This window comes from Hyalella azteca, unplaced genomic scaffold (assembly GCF_000764305.2).
Source record: "Hyalella azteca isolate HAZT.00-mixed unplaced genomic scaffold, Hazt_2.0.2 contig10622, whole genome shotgun sequence".
Classification (NCBI taxonomy): domain Eukaryota; kingdom Metazoa; phylum Arthropoda; class Malacostraca; order Amphipoda; family Hyalellidae; genus Hyalella; species Hyalella azteca.
In genome coordinates, this window is record NW_025940654.1 from 49,571 (window position 1) to 67,373 (window position 17,803).

General features: G+C 42.4%; 1 protein-coding gene across 1 annotated transcript; it reads left to right on the plus strand.

Annotated features, from left to right (window-relative positions):
* Window positions 1-2,484: 2,484 nt before the first annotated feature.
* On the plus strand, window positions 2,485-16,144 carry LOC108683190 (solute carrier family 22 member 13; the record flags this gene model as incomplete). The annotated part of the gene is given in 13 exon segments (XM_018172483.2): window positions 2,485-2,629; window positions 4,001-4,232; window positions 5,030-5,158; window positions 5,844-5,967; window positions 6,630-6,733; window positions 6,919-7,073; window positions 9,447-9,621; window positions 10,279-10,423; window positions 10,913-11,076; window positions 12,065-12,237; window positions 12,949-13,007; window positions 13,700-13,819; window positions 14,950-16,144. Coding segments are annotated over 13 exon segments (2,031 nt in total), but the record flags the coding sequence as incomplete, so codon positions are not given.
* Between the last annotated feature and the right edge of the window lie 1,659 nt (window positions 16,145-17,803).

Here is a 17,803-nt window from a genome sequence, read left to right on the forward strand (position 1 = left end):
TTGAGGAACAAGAGAGGCGAATGCAGAATTAAAAAGACGTTCATCATGGAAAAGTGCCCTATTCATGAATTTTAAAAGCTGAAATTTGTACATATCGTCAAGTTTTAAAATTTTCGACTGTTTATATAACACACTAGTACGAGTCAATGGGATATTGTTTTCGTCGTACCTAACCCGAAATATTGTACGCAACGATTTATTAATTAAGGTGATGACCCGTTTCTTTGAATTAAAAGGTACCCCACCCCAGATTAGCAACGTGTTTGATAGTTTAGATAAGGACAATGAGCAAAAAAGCGTTCTTAATGATGGAAGAGGTAAAACACTAGATAGAGCACGCAAGACTCCGTGGGCTTTGCTCAGCCCCTGACAGACGTAGTTAATGTGTTTATTGTAGGAAAACTTATTGTCGATTATTAAACCAAGATATTTAAAATCATCGACCCATTCTAAAACTTTCCCATTGAAGGTGATGTCACGTAGAAAGGAAACGGGTCTAGGAGTAAAGAGCATCAACTTCGTCTTATCTGTATGAGCCACAAGCCTGTTCTTTAAGAGCCATCTAGACAAATTCACTGTTAGCTCAGAAACATAATCACACGCTTCATCGTAGGAACTTCTAGAGACATATAGGACGGCATCGTCGGCAAAAAGCTTGCAGTTTACGTTAAAAGACAAGGCGATATCATTGATAAAATATTAAAAAATAAAGGCCCAAGTACAGAGCCCTGATCAGGTACACCTATATTGATGGGTCCTATGGGGGATTTGAAATCATTCAATGCGACAAACTGCTCTCTATTCGCTAGGTAAGACTGGATAAGCAAAAGGAAAGGCCCTCTAATACCATACCGGTGGAGCTTATTCAAGAGAATTTGGTGATTTACACAATCAAAAGCCTTTTGTAGGTCTAGAAAAAGAGCAACACAGTAATCTTTAGAATGATAAGTCCTGAGGAGATCCTTAACTAGATAAAATGTAGCCATTGTCGTATTAGTACCCCTACGAAAACCGAACTGATTATCTGATATTATTGAAAATTTGTCGAGAAAATTGGTGAGTCTGGAATGGAGAATTCCAGACTGCCAATCAAAACATCCTATATATTGCTAATCAAAACATCCTATATATCGCCTATCAAAACATCATATATATTTCCAATAAAACATCCTATATATTGCCAATCAAATAGCCTATATATTGCCAATCAAAACATCCTATATATTGCCAATCAAAACATCCTATATATTGCCAACCCAAACGTCCTATATATACAATCAAAACATCCTATATATTACCAATCAAAACATCCTATATATTGCCAATCAAAACAGCCTATATATTGAAAGAGTGAAGCTATTAAAAACAAATAAAAAAAAGCTTTTAAAAACCACGTTTTCTTAACGGACAAAAAAGAAAAACATTAATTCTTACATAACATTACATAACATTCTACATAACTTTAATGTTATGTAAGAGTAAATGTTTTTCTTTTTTGTCCGTTAAGAAAACGTGGTTTTTAAAAGCTTTTTTTATTTGTTTTATTTCATTATTTTTAGTTTAGTAAAAACCAGTAAAACGTGGTTTTTGATAATATTTTTATATTTATTTTCTACTTTTTTAGTTAGCAATTTTAGCAATTGAAATCGATTTCCAGGGTTGTCAAGTGTGGATGTTCGAGAAAAAACTCAATTCCAAACCGTGAATTTTTCGTGTTTTTCTTATTTTTTTATAATTTCTGTTTCCGAATTTTTTTTTTAATTATTATTTCTGATGGTCAAATCTTGAATTGTTAGGCAGCATAAGCGTGCATGCCAAATTTCAAGTTTCCAGGATCTTCAGAAGTGCTCTAAATTAAGGTTTGAATTTTTGATACAGACGGACACGAAGCGAAACTAAGAAAAACGTGGTAATAAAAAATCATGACTTCTAAATAGAATTGAAAAATAAATACAAACACATTAAGAAGAGAGCTAAACAAGTCACACAAATAACACAAACACACAAACTTGAAGTAGTATACAGTATATCAATATACAGAATAAACATGAGCCAAGCTCGCACACTTGTCTGTGTGGACAGAACACACATGTGTTGTGTACACGAGGTAATATAACACATGTGTATTGTGGGTGAATTGATTACGCATTTTGTGTTGGGGGACAAAAGGGGACTTGGTGTGTTGGGGGACAAAAGGGGGACTTGGTGTGTTGGGGGACAAAAGGGGGACTTGGTGTAATATTATTATTAATCCTCATTTCCCTTCAGTAGATAACATGAATTTTTAATTTGAAACCAATTCATAACTGCGTGTCTATACGCAAGTCTAATAAAAAAAATAAGTTTTCAAACAAAATAACATGATCTGTATCATCTATTTATTAAAAAGTTTAAATAAACAGTTTAACTGCGTCAATGAAAGTAAAATGATTGCGGCCCTGTATGAAAAACGTCAATAGATACAAAAGCGAAGCTTTAAGAAACTTTAAGATGGAGGCACCTTCGCCGCCATCTTGTTCCACGCCGCCATCTTGTACCGCGGCTGCGGTTGAGCCTGTCATGGATGACGTCATGCAGGCCGTGGGCTTCGGCCGCTGGACGTTCATGTTCTTCTTGGTCGCCGCTATCGGTAAGCAACAGCAAACAATTGATCTTGTTACTAATTAAGTTGTTTTATTCCTGCACTCAGAGAATTAAGTTAAGGTGTGTCCAAATACCGACGCGTTTTTTGCTTTTTCCCTGATAAAATTTAGGTACAGCCTAGGCTTCTGTCAAAGAGTCGCTACAATCGGCTTAAAGCTTTTCTGGGTCTGATTGGCCACTCGGACAAATCAACTTCTGGTCAGAATCTCCTTTCCGACTTTTTAGTCGCATGATAGTATGACAAGTGTGACCTGATTTGTACAAGAAGAGTTGACAGAAAGAATAACAGGAGTGTGCTGAAAGTATGACAAGTGTTTCATACCGAGTTTCCAGGCAGCCCAGAGGCTTCCCTTTAATACAGAGCCGAAGCGGATATTAGCGGCTGATTTATGCGCTCCCCGAGTCCTGGGCGGCACCTGATACAGGGAGGCGACTGCATCTAAAATGTCTAAGAGTTCGTTAGGCATCCTCACCCATTAAGTTTGGCTCAGAAAAAGAGCGTTTCAGTGCTAGAAACTGGATCTCTATTTAGACAATATGATTCAAGCATTTTTCTGTGTTTGTATCTATGATAAATTAAGCCGAAAAAAATTAAAGAAACGAATTAGACTTTATTGAAATTTCGATGCAATTCTTGCTCTTCTATATGTAATCTTGACCCACTTTGGTCCACTAAACTGGGTATCAGTGCTAAGTTCGCGCTTTGTCTGTGCTGAGAGTAGGAAAGTGTGTCACTAGTTGGACAAAATGATCCATTTATTTTTATGTTTAAGTTGACCTGAGTTGTTCTTAATTTATTATATTTTTCCTAATTATTTTCTGACTGTAACCTAACCCATTCTTTCTAAGTACCCATGTCTCTGGTCGAGAGTGTATAATATTTGGACCTTATGGCCAATTAATTTAATAAAGTAATAATGACCAAAATTCGTGTTTGATTAATTAATTAAATAATTAATAAAACGTAACGTAATTACGTGTAACGTGATTAATAAAAGGTATAAATAATTATTAATATAAATAAAATTTTTTTAGTCAATTAAAGTAAATGATTATAATAATAAAAACTAATAATTATTAGGTAATAAATAATTATTAATAATTAACAAACAATCAATAACTATTATTTTATTTTAACATTTTCTTTGATTATTTATTAAATAATAATTATTTTTTATTTAATTAGTTGATTATTAAAATAAGATTTTGTTATTAATTTCAATTAATGTATAAAAAGTAAAAAAATAATATTTAATTATTTCTATTTATTTAATCAATAAGTTCTTTAAGTAACTAATTAAATAATCAACTAATTAATTAATTAAATAATTAAACATTTTTCGCATTAATCCGGCAGTGCCCATGTCTCTCGTCGGGAACCTGTTCGTCTCTGACTTCGTCACGCCGTCTCTGGGCTTCACGTGCACGTCAGAGACCGACGACTGGTGGGACGACTATGATGACTATGATGACTATGATGACTATGGCGACTATGGTGACTATAGTGGCGACTATGGTGACTATGAGTTCGAGGATCTGGCAATCAACGATAGCGATTCTTCGCACTACACGACACCTAAAGTGCAGAGGTAAATGGATACACTCAAAGATTTACCCCAACAAAATTTAGAGTCGCCCCAGCTTCAGGGCCTATACTTTCTAAAAACGTTAAGAGATCGTAAGTTCATCAGCCAATCATTGACGGCCTTTCAAGCAAAATCCACCAATCATAGACAAGAAAATAGAGCGTAAGTACTTACGTTCACTTAGCAAGTTTTTTTAAGTATGGCCCCTGGTACCTAATCCAAATCAGAAGCTGCCGCGTCTGTAAATTTTCATTGGGTATGTGGGATTTTTTGACCAAATAGCGATTCACTTCTTACCCTTGAATGAGTCATACATTTTGGCACTGAAAAATTTGGGCGTATCAGTGCTGCGTTCATGAAGTGTGTCACTATTTGGACGAATTGACCCATTTCTTTTCTCAGGGTGTGAAGACTTATATATGTGAATATTACGAATTCGCAACTCCGGCAGCCAATCACAGACGAGAAATCGCACGCTACGTGTACTTAGGCTGCTACGTGTACATTAGGCCGCTACGTGTACTTAAGTAGGCCGCTACGTGTACTTAGGCCGCTACGTGTTCTTAGGCGGCTACGTGTACATTAGGCCGCTACGTGTACTTAAAGTAGGCCGCTACGTCTAAACCATGCAGCCAAATAATTTTAGCTCTAAAACATGAATATCTCGTATATATAAAAATTATCAATGATTTATCGCTATAATTTTTATTATTTGAAATTGTTATTTATAAAAAAAATTAAAAATGTATAATTTTTACAAATTAATAATGATTTATTGCTGTAAGTAAGTTTGTTAGCAGGAATAACTTCACGGGGCGCAAGCTGCTGGACGTCGCACCCTATGACCCCGACCTTGTTGCTACCCCCACCACCCCGCCCCCCCGCCCCGACCCCCACGGGGAGCTACAACACGAGGTGGAGGACTACAGGTAAGAATGATTATAATTATACAAATAAATAAAAGATATAACTCAGTACTCACTGCAGTGAGTGACAGAGAGCGCATTTTCTCGTCGACGAAAACTTGAGGTCACGGACAGACGGACAAACGGACATGGCGAGCGCGATAGTGCATTTTTTCCATAAATGAGAAAACGCGCTGAAAAGGGTTAATATAATATTGTATATTAAATTAATATTTTTATTTATACATTGAAATTCATTTTTTATTTAATTAATATATGTATTTATACATTAAAATTAAAATTTTAATTAATTAATATTTATATTTATACATTTAAATTATTATTTTACATTGTCTACATGTATAACAACTAACCCAACGGTATCATTAAACCTACCCACACTCGTGGCAATGAGTGGTGGATTGTCCAAATTTTGATGCACCTTATCCCAGTGAAAATTTACAGACGTGTCAGCTTCTGATTTGAAGTACCAGAAGCCGGGGCGACTCTAAATTTTGTTAGGAATATGCCCGCTTGGGTAACTTTTCACCGCTGGGCTAATAAAACAGTCAGAAAAATTGTGTCTGACTCTACCATGTTATTTTATGATATAATGTTCATTTTGTACATTTACCATAATTTGTGTAATATCTAAACCCGGAATCCCCTCCCACTGTGTGATATCTACACCCCCCCCCCCTCTTACCAGGGAGAACTGCAGGGAGGCCCCCCGCGCGTCGCTGGGGGTGGGGGGCGTGACGGTGCAGGAGGGGGCGGCCTGCAGGAGCTTCGAGTTCCTGCCCTCCGTGTACGGCTGGACCGCCACCGAGGAGGTGGGGGAGGTCTCCTTGGGGAGGGAGGGGTGGGGTAAAAAGGGGAATTAGAGGGGAAGGCCCTAACAAAATTCGGGGTATGCTTCAGCCTCCGCCCCAGAGTTGCTATGTTCGCGTAAGAGTTATTCTGGGTCAGTTGGCCAACTGATCGCAATCAGCGACTAGTCAGAACCTGCTGGCCGACTTTATGGTCTCCTGAGAGTAGGGCAAGAGTTGGCAGAATAAGTACCAGGCGCTTGTAGCTGTCTGATTCGGGGACCGGAATGTAGACCGAAAAGCGGACATAGAGAAGCTGGTGGACTATGCTCCCCGAGTCCTAGGCGTTCCTTAATCCAGAGCCGTTCTCGGCTTTAAATTTTCTTAGGGGAGAGCATAGACAAGTGCGTCATGCCGAGCTTGCAAGCTGCTCAAATAGGCTGTACTTTAAGTCCGGCCGCAGCAGACATGAGCGGCTGATTTACGCGCTCCCCGAGTCCTGGGCGGCACCTGAGTCAGAGTCTGGCCAGCATCTAAATATGGATACGATTTGGGGACTCCTAATTCTGATAAATTCAATCGAATTAAAATTAGTGTCCTAAAATGAAATGAATGATATTCTAAGTAAAATAATTTAATTACAATTATTCATATTAACTAAAGACATATATCAATAAATTGTTCAGTATTCGCTGGTGTGCGGACGGGCGTGGCTACGCGCGGTTTTCCAGACGCTCTTCACCGTCGGCTGCGTCCTTGGGGCGGCCATCGGGGGGGTGCTCTCCGACAGGTGGGGGGGAGTGGGTTTGTTGAGATGATGATGGGGGATGATGATGGGGATGGGGTAAGTGGAAGGGGGTATGCGGGGTAATAAAGAGGGTATGCGGACAATATACTATAATATAATATAATATAATATAATATAATATATCATATTATAGTAAAACAATATAATATAAACCTGCGCCCCCGCAGACACGGCCGGCAGCGCACAGTCTGCTGGGGCAGCGCCCTCGCCTGCGTGGTGTCCCTGGCGGGGGCCGCCGCCCCCTCGCTGGAGTTGCTGCTGCTGTGTCGACTACTGCTGGGGATCACGGTCTTCATCGCCGTCAACCCCCTCACTACACTGGGTGTGTGGTGTGTGGTGTGTGTTGTGTGGTGGGTGTGGTGTGTGGCAGGTGTGGTGTGTGGTGTGTGGTGGGTGTGAGGCAAAGTGGGACTGATAATGCCAATCCACTAATGAGGTCTGAGAGACAGACCTCGAAATTACCGACCAGATACCTTGACCTCACAGGCCATTAACCCTCTATATACCGCCTAATATGAGTAACCGGAGCAATATTGTCACAGGTCTACTTCTCCAAAAGGATACGTTCTAGTGAGCGCAAAATGACTTGCACTGATGGTTGCCGCCACGTACAACAACTTTAAAATGTTCTCTGTTGCGTACAAACGTCCTCAGGTTGCTACACTCAATAGTTTACGTATAATTTAAGTTGAAAGTTTAGTTACCGGAGAGTCATATACGGCGGTAGAGGATTAAGGCGTTTGAGAAAGAAGTGGTCAGGAGGCTTTATCAGTATACGGAAGATGCTGAACTATACAATTGTACAGTTCCGTACCACCAACGCTTGTACGCTTCCGTACGCTTTGTCCGTACCACCAACGCTTTATACTATATAAAGGAGGGAGCTGGTGCAGACGTGGTACACATTGACTTTGCGCGAAAGCGTTTGACAAAGTCGATCATCCCTATCAAAATTTTGAGTTGGTGGTGACTCTAAATTAGTAACCGCCTAGGACTCGGACCGAACTTAAATCAGCTCCTCTATGTCCGCCTTTTTATCTACATTTATCTACATTCCTACAAGCGCCTGGTCCTTATTCTGTCAACTCTTGCCCTACTCTCAGGAGACCATAAAGTCGGCAAGGAGGTTCTGACTAGTCGCTGATTGCGATCAGTTGGCCAACTGACCCAGAATAACTCTTACGCGAACATGGCAACTTTGGGGCGGAGGCTGACGCATACCCCGAATTTTGTTAGGGATGGGATGTTCTTCAGAAAGCTAAGACTATCGGAGGTGGGAGGTAGATTATTAGGTTTGATCCACAACTTCTCTACACACAGGGTACAAGCTGTCGCAATTGGAGACTCAAAATCGAGTTAAGCGAGGGTGAGAAACGTAGTGCCACAGAGCTCGATGCTTGCATGGTCCGATCCTCTTCCGCATCCACATCGCTGACATTGACTCGTATTTTACTAGCGCATCTATATTATCATTTGATACAATACAAGAGTGCGGAATCCGATAACAGACAACCTGGCCTGCGAGAGGTTACAGCTAGGAACACCTGTCGATAAACTACGATTATGCCCTAGGGAATAATATGCAATTCAACGGCACCAAGTTCGAAGTAATCAGATACAGCACTGGGATGCTGCACCGCTACTTGGAATCGGGCGGCATGCACAGTAATCGAAGTGAAGCGGATTGTTTAAAACCTCGGAGTGTTAATGAGTGCTGAAGCCACGTTCGATGACCACATTGCGGAAATAGTTGCGAAAGGCAGACAACGGATTGAATAGACCTGGCGAACAATTAGAACAAGAAAAGAGGAGCCAAAGATTACACTTTTCGGAGATCTCATGTTTCCCATTCTGGAGTTTTGTTGTCAGCTTTGGGCGCCACTCAAAGCAGGTGCGTTGCAGCAATTTGAGGCAGGTCAACAGACTTTCACGTCCAAGATCAGCGGGATAAGGGACCTGCGCTGCTGTGACGGGCTGGAGCATCTGGGTCTGTACTCACTGGAGAAAAGAAGGGAGAGGTGTATCATTCTGTACACTTTGAAATTTGAACACTCTATACTTAGAAAGTATAACATTCACAATAGTGACATCACAATGAAAGGAGGAGTAAACTCTGCAGGGTACCCCCATTAGACAACCTACTTGCGGCCAGAATTCAGATTCTTTGGGAAGTATCTCTTCCCGTGGCAAGACCGTGGCTGTTCAACGCTTTGCCGCAGAAGCTGAGAGGAGGGGTCTTCACCCTTAAGACATTCAAGAGACGACTGGATGCGTATATGAGTAAGATCCCGCATTGTCCAATTACGGGCCAAAACCCTCAGCAAGTGACAAGCAACAGCATCTTGAAAGTCAACAGTCACGTTAAGAGTTGTCTCCCGGCCCTCGCATGCCAGAAAGTCCCAAACTTGACATAAAGACCCAAGGTGGTGTGTGGTGTCTGCTCTGCCGCCTCCTGCTGTGGGTAGCGGTCTTCATCGCCGTGAATACTGAGTCTTTGGCACACACCTGTGTGACTGTATAGGTGTGGGTGTGTTCCGATTATAACCCTCTGAATATACTGGATGTGTGTAGACGTCAATCCACCGACGAATCAGCCTGTGTCTCCCCTGGGTGTGCAGTATAAATTCTGCCATTTCTTGCGATATTGTGCACAATGAGAAATTAAAAATAATATACTAATTAATTATCTCGGCAGCACTGGAGGTGTGCCCGGCATCCCACCGCCACCTGTACGGCCCCATCGAGAGCCTCCCCTACGCCGCCATGTTGCCCCTACTGGCCGCTGCTGCTTACTTCTGCAGGAACTGGCGCCTCCTGCAGCTCTGCATGGCCCTGCCCCTCCTGCTCGCCCTCCTGCTCTCCTGCCCGCTGTAAGCCCTCCTGCCCGCTGTATGCCTCCCTCCCCTCCTGCCCGCTGTAAGCCCTCCTGCTCGCCCTCCTGCTCTCCTGCCCGCTGTAAGCCCTAATGCCCGCTGTAAGTCCTCCTGCTCGCTGTAAGCCCTCCTGCTCTCCTGCCTGCTGTAAGCCCTCCTGCCCTCCTGCCCGCTGTAAGTCCTCCTGCCCTCCTGCCCGCTGTAAGCCCTCCTGCCCTCCTGCCCGCTGTAAGTCCTCCTGCTCTCCTGCCCGCTGTAAGCCCTCCTGCTCTCCTGCCCGCTGTGAGCCCTCCTGCCCGCTGTAAGCCCTCCTGCCTGCTGTAAGCCCTCCTTGTAAGCCCTCCTGCTCTCCTGCCCGCTGTAAGCCCTCCTGCTCTCCTGCCCGCTGTAAGCCCTCATGCCCACTGTAAGTCCTCGTAGTCTCCTGCTCGCTGTAAGTCCTCCTGCTTCTTTGCCTGCTATAAGTCCTCCTGCTCTTCCTACTGTCCGATGGTCAATTCTGTTCCATCCTACTCCTACTTATGCTTCCCTTAAACAAAAATGAAAAAAGAACAATTCGTAGGAACAATCGCTGTATGAACTCTTCAAATTTTTCTCTTCAATTTCTATACATTAAAAATTGAATAAATAAATGAATCCCCTCGGGGGCGGCAGGGTCATGGACGAGTCCCCTCGCTGGCTGCTCCTGAGGGGGCGTCTCATGGACGCCGAGAGGGTCATACGGGGGGCGGCGGCCGCCCACGGCACCCAGCACCAGCTGCCAGCTGGGCTGCACCAGCTGCTGGACGCTGTGTACAAGGTATAGGCTGCACCAGCTGGTGGACGCTGGTGGGTCATCCTGACACACTTGTCCCGGCAAAAGGGCGAATCAGTGCTACGTCCGCTCTCTGTTCTTGGTGTGGGTAAAAAAGTTTGTCATAATTAGGACAATGTTCCATTTATTTTACAACACTTCTCTTTACTTTCACTTCTTGTCTGTCTGCTACAAAACGTATAATCAATATTCAACACGCTTCTACCTGTCCAATCGATCGGAAATTTGGCACCCTTGCGTAAAGTCGAAGACAATGCATGAATCGATTGACACAATAAAAAATTTTAGGAATAAAAAAATTTAAAATTAGAAATTTGAATTTTTGTTTTAAATATTTAAAAATAAAATAAGAAATTAATTGTACATGTGTAGCATCGGAGACACTGGCCTCTTTATAAATGTTGTCTTTAATATATAATTTTTAAACGCATATTATGTATTACTGACTGAGCCCCTCCCCCTCCCCCACCCCAGCGGACGCTGAGGTCACAGGGTCCATCGTCCGCCTCCCTAAGGACGCACCTGGTGTCGCTGGTGTCCACCAAGGAGATGCTGACCATCACGGCGGTCACGGCTGCCATGTGGCTTATGGAAGGAGCGCTTTACATCAGCCTCCCTCTGAAGGCTCCTGAGTACAGGTGGGGCTGGTGGCCATCGGTGGCCATCTGGAGGTAGTCGAGAAGGCTGATGGCCATCTGGTGACCATCTGTTGGTGATGCAGATTGTCGGATTCTATTTGGCCATCTGGCGACCGCCTGGCATGGCGACCAATCACTGCCTGAGTGCTATAAAATGTCCATATTTTGACATAAAACATAGATATAGAATGCGATACATAATAATCATAATTTATATCATAAATAGTAACCATAATAACATAATTTCATTAAAACCTCGAACAAAGCTTATTTTTTAATTGATCACTCATGGCAATGTGCGATACTCTGTCCAAATAGCGATACTTTTTTGTCTTCATTCGGGTCATCCTGACCCAGTTTGGTCCGCGGTGTATATCAGTGCAGGACACACGTGCAGGAAGTGTGTCACTCAATGGTCAGTATGACTCATTCATACAATTGAGTGATATTTTCTAAGCTCATTACAAATTTTCTGATGAATCGAAGTATTTCGATATACAGTGTCATCAATATTTAGCGTTACAACTTTGAGTGGTTAGAACTATGAAATGAAAAACAATTGTGAATGTTTGAAAATGTATTTATGTAGGCAGAGGTTCAGGGATACAATTCCCTCGATTTCATTCAAAATGTCCACCATCTGCATCAATAACGAGTTGTAGACGCTTAGAGAAAGCCTTACATGAGTCACGAATAACACTCGATCTGCGGGATTTTGGCCCACTCCTTCAGCAGTTTGACCTCTAGGGCGTCCAAACTGCTATGGTGAACGGTCGAGACCTTGCTCTCAAGGTATGACCAGATCCCAAAAAGATCCCAAAATCCAGAGGATTCAGATCGGGTGACGATGATGGCCATTCATCTTTGGTAATGAAGTGGGGAACATTCTCGGACAGCCACTCCTGAGTCGATTTGGCCCCATGGGATGGTGGAGTCCTGCTGGAACGACCAGGGGCATCATAAATAAATACCATAACCTCCGGGCCAGGTCCCCGTTCCTGTACCTGGGCCTGCTGGGCCTCCTGGAGATGCCTGGGGCGCTGCTGGTGGCCCCGCTGGGCCGTCGCCTGGGCCGCCGCAGCGCCTGCGCCGTCCTCGCCTGCGTCTGCACCGCCGCCATGCTGGGCCTCGGCCTCCTACGCCTCCACCAGTACCCTAACGGTGGGTCATGGTGACACACTTGTGCCTTGGCGGTGGGTCATGGTGACACACTTGTGCCTTGGCGGTGGGTCATAGTGACACACTTGTGCCCTGACGGTGGGCCAGCTGACCATTCATTAATAATATATATAGTACATTTAATTCCTGTATATTATATGCATTTTATAATGTTACTCGTGTAGAGTTTTCCAATACCCGCGTATATATAACGTTTCACAGCGCAGTTGCCATGTATATCGTTCATCACTACACAATAGACATGTAGTATATTATTTTTAAAACACAATTATCTAGTGTATCACTACGCAATTTTGTGGCATGTTTCACACATCACAATTATCTTGTGTATAACTCATATCAAAATTCGGGGACCGCCTAGGCTTCGGCCGAATAGTCGCTACACTCGGCGCCAAGCTATTCTGGACTTGCTTGGCCATCCGATCGAAATCAGCTTCTGGTCAAAATCTCATCTCCGATTTCATAGTCGCCTGAGAGTATGACAAGGGTTGGCCCTGCCGAGTCATACCGAGATAGCACGCTGCCCAGAGGCTACCCTCTAAACCCAGAGCTGAAGCGGACATGAGCGGCTGATTTATGTGCTCCCCTAGTCCTGGGCGGCACCTGATGCAGATCCGCTCCCACCTTAAAATTGTGTTAACGACTACACACGTGTGCCATATTTCACACAATTGTATGTATGTTGCCACACAGACGGGGTGCTAATGCTGCTGTCCGTGATGGCGTACACATCGCTCGTTGGAGTCTCGCAGGTTCGACTTTTTTGTTGTATTGTATTTTTGTAAAATTAATCTATATCATATGAGTGTTCTATAAATTATTGTTGTAATATTGAGTAGTGTTATATTTTTGTTATTTCATAATCGTTAATATACGTAACTTCTAACTTGTATGAATAATATTGACCAATTTATCTTTTTTTCAATCAATATTATGATGATTTGAATCATTAAAATGTGAATCAAACAAAATTTTAAAGCAATGGAAAGGAAAACAAAAACTACTACATTTCTGTTAAAAACGTTTTCTATTTTTGGGGAGTGGATTTGAAAAGTGCCACAATTCCCTAAATATAATTTGTGCAGTTGATAGTATCGTAAAGGAAGATTCGCACGTAAATGCAGTTTTACCCAAGATGTCACGATGTCCTTTTACCCCAGATAGTGACGATGTCATGTGACCCCAGATAGTGACGATGCCATTTTACCCCAGATGTTGACGATAACATTTTACCCCAGATGTTGACGATGACATTTTACCCCAGATGTTGACGATAACATTTTACCCCAGATGTTAACGATGACATTTTTCCACAGATGTTGACGATAACATTTTACCCAGACAGTGACGATGCCATTTTACCTCGGACATTGACGATGCCATTTTACCCCAGACAGTGACAATGCCCTTTACATCAGACAGTAACGATGACATTTTACCCCAGATGGTGGCAATACTGACATCAGAACTATACCCCACATCGGTGCGGGCTCTGGGGTCGTCGGTTGGGTACCTGGCCAACTGCGTGGGCAACTGCCTGCCCCCCTTCCTGGACGTCCTCCTGGTGAGCACCTAATGTCGTTCATTTCTCAACAAGTGTCACTTTTAGACAATTTAGCTTTGCGTTTCATTGATTAAAAGAAACAATTTCATTTATTAGGCACTGTAGCGCAGTGGTTAGCGCTAAAGAAAAGCAAGTTAATAGTCTTTTCCGGTGTCATTGGTGGGCGGCGCTCAGTAGATGTCAAATGTGGTGCATCAGAGTTACCATAGGCGGTGTCCAAAATGAAATCTAGGTACATGTTATTTTGAATTTTAGGTCTCGAGGCAATATTATTATATTTCTTGAAAATACTGTCGTTATATTTCTCGAAAATACTGGAAATGTTGCAATACTATCTAGTCCTGCAATCGAGCCTAAATATAACGCTCCTTGCAGCCTGTTTGTTCAATTGAACGTACATGATTTACCGAAAAAATAGTTTGAATTCCTCAGGATTTGATTTTAATGAAAAGTTGGTTCCATTAACCTTAGTCCACTGAATTACCTAGCACCGTTTAAAATAAATTTCCGGGTGTTAGGTGCATTTGTATTTCCTCCCTATTGGTTCCATTTGTCTCATAACCCTCTCCCCCCTGTCACCCAGCCGGCGTGGGAGAGCTACGTCTCGCTATTGGTTCTATTTATACCACAATTCCCCCATGTCCCTCAACCAGTGGGGGAGAGCTACGTCTCGCTATTGGTTCTATTTATACCATAATTCCCCCTGTCCCCCAGCCGGCGGGGGGAGAGCTACGTCTCGCTATTGGTTCTATTTGTACTATAATTCCCCATGTCCCCCAGCCGGCGGGGGAGAGCTACGTCTCGCTATTGGTTCTATTTGTACTATAATTCCCCATGTCCCCAGCCGGCGGGGGAGAGCTACGTCTCGCTATTGGTTCTATTTGTACTATAATTCCCCATGTCCCCCAGCCGGCGGGGGAGAGCTACATCTCACTATTGGTTCAATTTATACCATAACCTCCCTAATGTCTCCCTATTGGTTCTATTTGTACTACAATCCCCCTCCCCCCTGTCCCCCAACCGGCGGGGGGAGCTACGTCTCCCTATTGTTTCAATTTATACCATAACCTCCCTCATGTCTCCCTATTGGTTCTATTTGTACTACAATCCCCCTCCTCCCTGTCCCCCAGCCGGCGGGGGAGAGCTACGTCTCGCTATTGGTCTACTCGGGGATGGCGTTTGGGTGCGCGTTGCTCGCTCTCTGTCTGCCCGAGACCAGCGAGCGCCGCATGTACGAGACCGTGCACGAGCTCGTCACTCACCAGCGCGGGACCTCTGACCTCGCTGACCACGAGCGCAAGAATCTCCACGATGACGTCAGCTACGAACCTCTGCACAATGACGTCAGCGACGACGGGGATGACCAAGATGACGACGACAGCCACGACCATGTCACTCACCAGCGGTCGAAAACATCTTGCCTTAATATCGTCTGACGAAGACGAGGAGTCAACCAGTGGGTCTGATGGGCTGAGGTCTGTTGCGAAAAACTGGTTGATTCAACCCCGATTATTATTTACGCCTAAGGTAATTATGCATTCTCAGGTTGATAACCTCCGTTCACGACGTTGGAATCATGTTGAATTCTAGTCCAAAATGATCAATGAAGCTACGTCATTCTTGCAACGTTGTGTTGACATTACAGTACAACATTGAAATGATGTTACTTGTAAGATTCTGTTTCAACATTTAAATTGTGTCGTTTAAATTGCATTGATAAAATTCAGGTTTTAGGTCTGCATTGATAATTTTTGGGTTTTTAGGTTAAATTAACGTATTAACCTTGTATATTATTTTTATAAACTCGACCGAATTTCATTATCGTATCTGTGACAGTACTTGAGCACCGTACTATAAGCAGCTACATTAGGAAACTAAAACGATGAAGCTATATATAGACAACCCAATTATCCATTTGCCTTATACCTATTTCAAACTTACCCGGGATCGAACCCTGACGTTTTTCTTCGCAATTCCTTAGCGCACTTTGCTGCGGTGCACCTTATCGCAGAGTCAATTATGGACAATGCAAACTAACTTTTTCATGCCGTAAAAAGACACTTCTTTCTTAATATTTAATCTACGTATTTCATTTATTCTCACTACATTTTACGCAAGTAACATGGATCTGATTAAATACTGGAGACTACAATTATTTTAATACCTTCATTTTTTATATAATTTCATCTAAACCAGTTCTCCCCGACAATTTCAAACTCGAATAGCACATGCAGGCTCTGTTGAAATATCCATAGTTGGTTTACGGAAGAAGTTTTAGAATATACTAGTTAAGAAGCATAGGAAAAATTAAAATCGTGCATTTACTTTAAAATTAAATATATATATTTTTTCAAATGAAGGAAATAAAGTTCTTTTAAAAATTTGTTTAATTATTGAACTGGCGGGATTTTTGAATATGTGCAGGTCAGATCTATTTTTTATACCAGTACTTTTGTTTAAGTAATTGAATTAAGGCAGAATGATTAGGAGGTTACCGTATAGAACGGGGTAACTTGAACCAATGACGGGGTGACTTGGACCATTGACGGGGTGACTTGGACCATTGACGGGGTGACTTGGACCATTGACGGGGTGACTTGGACCATTGACGGGGTGACTTGGACCATTGACGGGGTGACTTGGACCATTGACGGGGTGACTTGCACCATTGACGGGGTGACTTGGACCATTGACGGGGTGACTTGGACCATTGACGGGGTGACTTGCACCATTGACGTCATTCGATAATTGTTAACTTTTTATGAATAAAAAGCCCATACTTCCAAATCCATGAAAATAAGTTTACCACTTACTAATTCTCCAGACAGCAATTTAACGCAGTTCTTGTAACAGTTCATTGTTAAGAGGCGCCAGAGGGCGACAGTGGCGCGAGTCAAGTTGCCAATTAGCATATATTAAATCGTCAAACTATCTGTATTCACAGTCGAAACGAAGTTCCATATATTTTTACGCTGCAAAATAATGATTATATTGAAGAAATTAATTTTTACACAATTAGAACGACATATACACAAATTCCATATATTTTTACGTTGCAAAATAATGATTATATTGAAGAAATTAATTTTTTTACACAATTAGAACGACATATACACAGTAGTGGCAGTACAAAATTTTATGATCTTTAAATGTTGCACTATCTGTCACACTAGCGGGAATGTTCCGAAGTTTGTTATGCTGAACGGGTACTCGCACTCTCTGTAACTATTTACCTACATTTATTGACAACCGTCAATATCGTTCTTCCTACTTATAGCCAATGCACTAATTCTCTGCTTACACGCGAATTAAGTTAGCTCGACCACGCAATATGAGGCATTCTTCATGTCCAGCTTCAACAAAACATTTAAATTTGAATATGGAATTAACTTATTATACACGCGCTAGGTGGCACATAAGAATTGATGCATTGTATTGCCTCAAAATTTACACTTAGCATCTATATTTACATTGTTAATAATGGTTCCACAGCTGAAAACTGCCAGCTCAGTGGAGTCAAACAATATATAAACAACATCCTAGGAAGGCACTTGGCCAACTGAGTCAAAGCGCTGATTTCCCTGACTCATATGTAGCTTTGCTGCGGCTTTTGCTGCGTGAAGTAAAGCAAGTGGGTCACTCTGACACACTTCTGAGGATGACTTACTTCTGGAGGCGAAAATTTCTCTCATTGTACGTACATGCCAGATAGTTTTCTAGTATGTATCTTGAATTCAATTCAAAATTTTGCTATAAATTTCATATTCAAGAAGAACATCTCATTGACAAATTCAGTAGAAAATCGCGGAAGGAAGGTTATAGGAACATGTACATTGAAGATTAGAAGGTGTCTGAAAACAAATTTTAAGGATCCTGTTGTTTCCCTTCGTTAAAATGATAATCATAATTAACGTTATGTTTATTCACTTATTGATACTTGACACCGCAACAGTTTTTATTACCCAAACCTAATAATTGAGGATA